At 35.5% G+C, this 9,755-nt stretch overlaps 2 protein-coding genes across 3 annotated transcripts in view; both read left to right on the top strand.

Moving 5' to 3' along the window:
• Nucleotides 1-1,209, top strand: part of LOC121413762 — a 2,136-nt gene extending 927 nt beyond the window's left edge. Inside the window, exon 2 of the mRNA XM_041606701.1 lies at nucleotides 953-1,209. Within this exon, the coding sequence (XP_041462635.1) occupies nucleotides 953-1,204 (252 nt within the window). The 3' untranslated portion in view covers nucleotides 1,205-1,209. The remainder of the gene's footprint in view (nucleotides 1-952) is intronic.
• The window catches only part of LOC121413761 (adhesion G-protein coupled receptor G6-like), a 59,164-nt gene that overhangs the window by 13,302 nt on the left and 36,107 nt on the right, over nucleotides 1-9,755 (top strand). The window lies entirely within an intron of this gene.

Genomic DNA, 9,755 nt, shown 5'->3' with positions numbered 1-9,755 from the left:
GATGATAGGTCTGGCACTTACTATTATTTGTCACTTGCCTATCGATATAATCTGAGTTCAAAATGACTCTCACATATCGATCCCTGTGTTTTTTTTGTCAGGTAGATCAAATCTAGACCACTCATTCTATGAACAAGGTTATGATATAACCTTGTTCTCTGTTAGTGTTACTGCCCCCTGTGTGGTGAAATAAGGTTGGCAATGTTTGGCCTATTTTCTCCTTTTCTTTGGGACTAATGTTTAATTTTTTGACAATGTTAGGTTCCATTACAGCTATTTATCACATACATGTAACTTGTCTCTTAATTAAATTTGATTCTTTAAATTAATTTTTCTTAATTAAAAATAGAGATTGAAAAACTACAATTGTCTTGCCTTTATTTTTCCACTAATAGAGGGCGTACACAAAAATATGCCCAAAATTTAAGTTTTCAAGTGCTCTGGTGAATACGAAAATTACCCCCAAGCTACTAATGAAAAATGAATTGCAACTGTACAGAAATTAGTATTATGGTCACAAAAGTGATATTTTAATGATTTTTTAAATTGTGTGCTGTGTACAGCATTGGCATTCCATATAGTCCTAGATTCCCCACAGGCAGGCATGTAATGAACCCTTGGGTGAGTCTGGACTACATGCATTTCCTTCTCACAGAAAAATGTAGAGGTGTACTGTAGGACCTATTCCTGGTCTACTGAGTTGTTTTTAATTTGATAAGTGCCCCTTTCCCAACAATAATTAAGATGAATATTTTTATTAGATAATGTTGAGATGTGAGCCCCCATCTTGAATGGATGTGGTGTTTGTTTTTATTAACTTGGAAATGCAGTCACTATCTGAAGCATATGTCACATTTATCCCATCAAAATAACATTAAGAATATTTCCAATTCATTTTTTTTCTTTTTTGCACATTTTATTTGTTTTTTATAATTTTATTATTTTTTTACAGGGCTACTGGAAGAAGTCACTACGCAACAGATTCAGGAATTGCAGGAAATGTCATGAACGTGATAATCCATTAGGACAAATGGAAGCAAAGAAAGGGGACTACACCCAAACCAGACAAAGCTGCAGGCAAACACATGTATGGCATAAAGAAAGTACCTTCCTGCATCCCCAGAAAGTGAGGATGAAGAAACGATCAATGCTCACATCAAGATGCTTCAGAATGAATCCAGAAAAACAAGACAGGACAGCTTGATGATAGACAATCTACTAACTTATGCCCATAGGCGCAAGGGTATCATCAACAGCAACTGGACTGAATCCTACTTGAAGGATATGTACCCTTACCTTTTCCATGAAGATGAGGTAAGTTCAAATCAGCGTTAATACAGATCAAGATACTTCAAGAATCTATCATTAGATTTACGTGTAACAAGGGTCTATTCTTGCAATAAGCAAGTCCATGCTTAACCCTAAACAGGCCGGGGGTTGAATCAACCCCCCCCCCCCCGGCCACAGAACAGCCAAAAAAAAACCCGGCCTAGTTAGGGTTAACTAGAATTGGAGCTATAAGTTTTATAGAAATGGGTATGTTCACATTTCTAGGATCATGCAATCACATTCTGTATTTTAACCTAGTTTATTAGTATCCATCTTTGAAATAATCAATAAATTGTGTGAAAACATATTTAGAAAGTTTGAAATTTTAATCTTTATCTGATCTCAATCATATCATGTCTGTTGATCGAGAAGAATCTAAAGGTCCTACCATTTCACACTCAATGCAGTAAGTAGCGTGTACAGGCTTAAAATTATGATAGTTAAAGGAGATCAAAATTTGCAAAGTAATAAAATTTACAAGAGCAAAATATTTACTCTTCGTTCTTAATTAATAGAATTTTTGTTCTTGCTGACAAGTAAGGGACAATTTCACTGAGCATCTCATATGCAAAAACTTATCTTTGTGAATGGGTTAAGTGATAGGCCCATTTCAAGAACTGTATGTAATTGTTCACCAATAAATTTCCATATGAATTCAATACATTGATTATTGTATATATAGAATGAAAGTGAGTCCAACTCGTGGAGACAAAGAAAGACTGGAGTCAGTTGGGTCATTTTATCAAGAGTGTAGAGATTTGCACATAGTCTTCAAAATTATTCTTGATTGAGCCATTTTTTACACACCTATTCTTTTTCTTTTTTTTCACGCAGAGAAACATAAGACTGCCTTGTTTAAATTCCCTCTTTATTCTTTTCATTTGATGTTGAAAGAGTTTGAGAGACTGTCAGAGGACCCAACTAAGCAGAAGTTGGAAGCAGGACATTTGAATATGCTGATCCATTACTAGAGATATGCAAGACTCCCAAGCAAGGTTTGGAGCTCAAAAACCTGATCTTGGCTGCAGCAGCAGAAAATGAAGACACCAGGAAAAGTATGTTATTGAGATGTTTGATAAGGAGTGGGTTTGCAATAATTTTATTCTTGGGAGGAAAACTTTGAAAATGGTTAAAGAGTTACTGTACTTGCCCCCCCCCCCCCCGAGTTTTACCAGCCCCAAATCCATATACCCCATTTTAATTTCAAGAGAGAGAAAGACAATAATTACATGGCTCCAAAGTGTACTCTTCTATTTATACCTGATGTGCAATTCAAATGGTTAAAGAAGGATGACCCAGGCCAGTTGGTCAAAATGTATATTGTATACTGTATATTTTTAATATTTCTGAATGGACAACCACAAAAATACTGATATTCTGGAGTTCGAGTTACATTGCTTGAGTTTAGTCTTCATTTTTTTTTCTTTGCAGTGATCAAATCATGTGGAGCACTTCTGTTGATTCCTACTATTTTTGGAGAGAAGGCATTGCTTTGTCAGCATAGCCAGGTAAGTTTGATGCTTAAAATTCATTTAAGGTTTATACAAATATCAGCAGAATTTTGAGTGAGTGAGTGAAGCTGTCGCAGGCATGTCCATTTAGATAGCTCAACTGACAGGCCATATGAGACCTGGCACCACAAAACTCTTAAAAAGTCAGAAGAAATAGATATTGGATTTAATCTCTCTTTTAACACAGGAAATTCTAATAAGTTTTGAAATGATGTATTACTATCACAGTGAGATCCTAACCTTCGAAAGATTAAGAAAAGAACATTGCCTACCATAGAATTCTACTTATGAGAATAAGGGATTAGATTTTGCCCATTTGATTAAGTATTTTGATTGCTAACTTTTGTTTAGCATCAATGTAAAGAAGATTACACATCAGTATAATTTTCGTGATAATTGATTTATTGAATCTCAAATTATCTCCAGAGTTGATTCATAAATTGAGAACATCCTCCTGAAGCCTATAAACCAATATCACACCAGGGTTTAATTCATAGGGGTTTAAAGTGAAGAGTAGGTCCTATATCTTAATTTTCACCCCCCCCCAAAAAAAAAAAAATATTAATTCATTGCTAATATTATTCTAATTGAAAGTTGCAATAATAGTACTTCAGATTTAAAAGGCACTTAGAAATTTTTGAAGTGGCTTAAGAAAAGTATAGGTGAATTCGACTTCACCTCACTGTAACTTGTGGCAGCCATAACTGGGGGGCTTCCAAAAAACAACAAAAGCACTTTCAATGGAGTATGTCATGAGCCAGGTGTGTTGCCATGTCAGTGTTTTTGTTGGGGTGGACTTGTCCTTTAATGAACTTTGACCATCAAAGTCAGCACTGCTGCTATATTGAACTGAGTAATGCAGGCGAGACTGCCAGAGGCGTTCCACTTGTATATAAATGATTTGATGGCTATACAAACTGTTCAACTTGATGTTTTGGTGTTTCCAAGAAAGTAGTACATTTCTCAACTCTGAGTCCAATTTATTATTCATTTCCATCCATGTAATTTGATAGAGCTTGGATGATAATTCATAGTGAACACTTACTCAACCATGGCTAAGAAATTCTTTATTACAGTTACAATTTTGTAAGTCTTGCGGTTCTTTAGGCTACAATTTGTAAAGTATCAAAGTAAATACTATGGTGTTTCATTTAATATCATACTAGTACATCTTGGACTACAGTACAGTTAGCAGTATATGTATTAGCATAACCTTGAAATTATCATTTTCACTAGGATCAACCAATTTGCCTTGTGTACATTACCAGAAATAAACTAATCAGCATTTCTCACTTATGTTTCCCTTTTTTAGGATAAAAAACGGACCAATCGCCAAAATCATCTACGAAAGTAAGCCCGACAGTGCAGGTCTGACTCTGAGCAGTGATCATGAAAAATTCACGGAAATTCTGCAATCATCCTATATTACAGCAGAGAATGAAGTCATCTGCGAGAAAACCACCTACCTCATGTCAGCAGTCTCTCTGCTTATGTCGGCCCATTATGTATTCAACTGATCATACACCCCCAAGATGGGTAACACCCTCACATTCATTCAGAAGATTCTGATGAACATAGATTCCACATCTCAACCCTCATCCAAGGTCGTAAGAAGCCTGTATGACTTAAATGCTGTCCGAAATGCTGATGCCAGTAGTTCTTCAGTTTAATAGAAATTAATTACTTGGGTGATGCTACTGCAACTCAGCTGATCACACTTTCTCTACGTGCAATCACCTTAGGTGTTGTATCTGTCTTTTATGTGCAAAATAGATTGAAATAGATACGACAGGTTGACCGTGAATTTAGACATCAAGTATGTGCATTATTTCGCTTTGCTTCAGTACAATTTCAGTGGCCCTTGAATTGGAAATCTTTTCATATCCCAAGAATTACGTATAAATGCTTAATGAAATTTTTGTCACAGATAAAATAGGATTTTGCACACACAAAAAAGAAAAGATATTTGGACCCAAAATTTTTACAGATCAGATGGTCAACAATTTTTTTTTTTTTTTTGGGGGGGGGAATTGAAGACTAAGCTATTAATATTCTACTTTTTGATTTTTGTACACATTTTGTTACTGTACATGTAAATAAGTTTAACACCACAAATTTGAAGAATTACAACATTTTAAAGGTTCTCTATGGAATTTTAGTTAGTTTGTAAGTTTCAAGCAACTTAGTATTTAATTCCAAGAATTATACAAAGGCACTTTTCAAGATTATGGCTTCCAACATCAGTACATGATGGAAACAATTCTCAATGTTTACATTTATTGAGATGGTAAGCACATGCAACTGATTTGAAACTAATTTTATAAATTTGACAAAGCACTGCCATTAATTTTAAGCCAATCTGCACACTTCCAAGCATGTCAAAGGTATTGCTTAATAGCCCAATCACCACAATTATCATTGCCTTTAAAAAAAATTGCACAAATATATTTAAATAGAAAAGGTCAGTATCTGCTTGAAGATACAGCTGCTATAGGAGGCAGATTTTGCGGAAAATACCAGGGCTTCACAGTGAGAGAAATGGTATTAAGAATGGGGGATTCTGCGAAGTGCTTTAAAAATTAATTGAGAATCCAAATTGCACATTTTGAAATTGTCTTTTGTACTATTAGTAGTAAAATATTTTTGTGGGTTTTCCTACAGCAAAAATTGACATTTGGGGAATTCCCGTGTCATGCATGGGGATTCTTAAATTTAAATTGTGTTTGTACGTATGCTTAAGTTTGAAAAATTGACGTTTTGTGACAGCTTTATCTTTGTTTAGTCGGTTAAACCATGTTGCCAATCAGTTATAAATCTATCACTCTCTCTTGATAGTTTTATTTTTTATTTGATGAGAGGTAGCAGTGCACTTATTTACATGTTTGGTGACTGGATTCTATGCTTGAGAATAGATTTTATTATAGAAAGAAATGCACAGCAACCATAATTATTTTTCAAGTAAACTCTTAAACATTTATCCCATGAAACACATTTCTGTCTGTTGTGGTTACATCACGGATGCATAATGGTCACTTTTGTTTTGGTAATATTGATGGTGACTCCGGAGATTTATTGTTGAGAGGAAATAAATCAGATGGCATGTACAATGCATTTATACATTCTAGTTCTTTTGCTTTAACTGATTGTGATGTGTCTGTTAAGTTAGCATTAGGCTATTGATCTGTTGGTTGTAGGTCCATCATAATCGGCACATCTAAAGCATGCAATGAGACTTCCTGATCCATTCAATTTTGCTGATGATCATGTTTACTTGGAAAATGTTATTAATCATTTTTGGAAAAGCCCCTATGATGACAACAGACCATTTATTTTATTTGGCATCATTTTACACCCTTTTCTTTTGGTTTAATTATCACATATGTATTTGACTCATTTTCAGTTGAGTCGCCTTGACTCACTTCTTCATACATGAAGTGAGTCAAGAGGCTTGATCTACGAACAGAAGTAATGACTCATTTAAGTAAAACCATCTGAGTCATGTGACTCACCTAGGCAAAAAGTGAGTCACCCTGACTCATCATTGATGAGTCACTGGTTTGTCCGTATAACGACACACTAGAAGGATCACATGAGTCACCGTGACTCATTCCAAACGAGTCTGAGTCTTACTGACTCACTTCAAACGAGTCAATGTGACTCATTTAAAGTGAGTCTTGCGATTATATGAGTCACCACGACTCATTAAAAATGAGTCTGCGTCTTAATGACTCACTTTAAATGAGTCAGGTGACTCATTTGAAGTGAGTCTTTAGATTATGTGAGTCACCATGACTCATTACAAATGAGTCTGCAAGGCAAAGATGAGTCACTATGATGCATTAAAAATGAGTCTTCTATGATCAGACTCATCTTTAATGAGTCATGGTGACTCACATATTCGTAAAAGTGTTTCGCTATACGGACAAACTGGTGACTCGCCAAAGTGAGTCAAGGTGACTCACTTTTTTTTGTGGGTGTAGTGGTCACTAGGAGAAGAAACAACCAGCTGCCCCCAGGTCCAACGATTGTATAATTTTCAGACATATTGCCTCTATTCGTTTCTTTATGATTATCAATTTGTCATGATAATAGCAGCAATTTCGGGGCAATTTTACTTTGAAAAAAATAGAGAGGGCAAGTAAACTTTCATCAAAAAGTAAAACAAATGGTATTACGTGACTTCCTGTTTTTGTCGCCCCTTTTGCCAGATAATGTCAAATGGGAAGTTTTGATTAGTGAGGGGCGATACAATTTTTGATTTGATATCAACGAAATCTCATGGTATCATATAGTTTTAGTGGGTTCATGTCAACCGGCCCTTTTGAAATTTCGGCCCCGCCGAATATTAGGTGCCGAATTGTCCAATGGCATGCATGGGAATGATGAATCCATGGTGGAACGATCGAAGATAGTTATCTGTTTTGTTAACAAAATGTTTGTACTGATTGCAAATTAATTACAAAGCTTTCCACTATGATTGAAATTGATTTGTTGCCGTTTTCTTACTTGATTTGTTGCCAAGACACCCAATTTAATTTCGGTGGGGCCGAGTTTGTCTGAAGTACCGAGTTAGCTTCCATCCGTTTAAACATTCTTGCCTCATACCATCGGGGATACCGGTTTCTCTTTAAAAGTTTAGACGTTTTCATGCTGCTGTAGACAGGTCATGATGGATATCACCATGGCGCCATTTTAAGGAGGAGTATAAGGAGTGTTATCCTATCTTCATCACTTTTCGAAAGTTTAATCCCTCTATAAATCATTCTCCGATGGATTTACGAGGTGTATTGTCATTACGACCGATGGGAGAAATCATTGCCCCTAAATTGAAATTAATGTACAACACTATTTTATGAGCCCCCTAGCGTGTTTGAACAATAGCGGATTCTCCATCCCCAATAGTATACTTAGCTTATTTAATGTTCTTAGATAAAATAACAAGCAATCTTGCCTCGATTGTCTGGGATGGACTTCCAACACATAATACTCAGGCGACAAGCCGCCACTTGGCGGCAACCATGACTACTTTTATCTTCATTACCTTTTTATGCTCTTAAGTCATAACTTAAGTTCTGACGTAATAGAAGCATTTCTTCGGTATAAAAAAATACAATCATTAGATGGCTTTGCAGAGAAACATTATTCTGCTGAATTGATATGATCTTTCTTTTTTGGGGGGAGGGGGTGGTGGCAGAGGGTAACTATAAATTGTTTCTTTTGAACTATTTAAATACAGCTATCGCCATAATCTAGATGTTTATAAACCACATTGGGGAAGCATTTTCATGTTTTGAATGAATATTTGAAGAAATTCCATTTCATTTTATTTCATTTAAAATCATTTAATTTCATTTCGTATCGAATCATTTCCTTTCAAATCGTTTCATTATCATTTAATTTCTTGACCAAATCTATTGACCATGTTCTCTCACCATATACAAATAATATTTGTTAATATTTAATTCTGTGGCAATCAATATTTTTTTGGTAAATAAAATGACCATTGTCAACATGTACACTTTTAATATCAAGAGGTAGGTCTTCTTTGGGTCCACATTTTGGCACTTCATACTCTTGTCATTCGTATCATGCTCATAGAGATGTATACTAATTATTAATAATAACGTTATTAGTATATATCTCTATGGTCATGCTCAACTGCCACAACTGTACAATATTGTCATTTAAGTCATGGGGAGAACACCATAAAACGGGAAAGAAGTGTGTCATTTTGTTCCACCTATTCAATAAGATTGACGAATATTGTCTACTCTATGACTCCCGATGTGACACATTGATTTGCTATACAACAACCATAAATTACATGACATGATAGTGGATGATTAGATTCAACGATTGATGGTTTCTCGTAAAAGGTTATGCCTTAATAAAATGGGAGGTGATAATTACTTCCAACTTGGGGGAGTGGGTGTTAGCTGCCCATATTTAGACATAGCGTCGGGCTATTTGGTCATGATGGGCAACATTTCGGTAATTAAAAAAATATCTTTCTCTAAAGGAGCCCCCAAATGAAGGCGAGGTGGGTCGGCATCAATTACGACACTCAGAAGGCCCCAAAATTTTGTTCACATTTTTTTTTACGATGAGTCATCGTTTCTATAATGATTTTACCCATTTTCTTTCCTTTTTTTGTGCAATATCGTCTTGGTCGAGTTTACCAAATCTACTAAGATTTTGCACTATCTCGCTTTAATCACTCGCAAAATGAAATTTCATGGATATTTCAGGCACGGATCTAGAGTAGGCTGTGGTGCGAAATTGGCACGACTACGCAGCTGATTTTTAAGTGCTATTTTTCAAAAAATTGTTTATTTTTTTTTAATCATATCCAAGCCCGGCACCGTCACTTTTTTTTTTATTAAGGACGGTTAACAACACTTTTTAGCGACGAATTACACAATCTCGTATACAATTCACCTACTCATTTGCTCTTAGCCAATCGAATGCAATGATTTTCGGTAGCTTATCACATAATGGCCGTGAAAATTCACTGACAAAATCATGACACTCCCCCAGGATTTAGAACGATTAGCGCAGATTAAAGTGAACTATTACAAGGCATCAACCCCTGCGAAATGATCGATGGGGTTATTAACCCGGTTAAACTCTCTCCATTTTCGTTTTAATGAACAGATAAATCAACGTTGTCTTTAATATCGCAAAAGATGCATTCCTATCTCTGTCGATATATATTAATAAACTAATCTGATCAAATCGGAGTATCTGGCAATGCGATGCAATCATCCGTACAATGCAAACTCCCAAGATATTCGAAGAGCGTTGAAATTTCTGACGTAGATGTACGACTCTGCTAATTGGAAATAGTGGCAAAGCAAAACATCCTAGATCATTCTGATCATCACCGAAGAAATTTATTTTCTAAGTTTTCCAAGG

The sequence above is a fragment of the Lytechinus variegatus genome, chromosome 4 (genome assembly GCF_018143015.1).
Source record: "Lytechinus variegatus isolate NC3 chromosome 4, Lvar_3.0, whole genome shotgun sequence".
Taxonomy (NCBI): domain Eukaryota; kingdom Metazoa; phylum Echinodermata; class Echinoidea; order Temnopleuroida; family Toxopneustidae; genus Lytechinus; species Lytechinus variegatus.
This window is presented reverse-complemented; position numbering and strand designations above follow the sequence as displayed.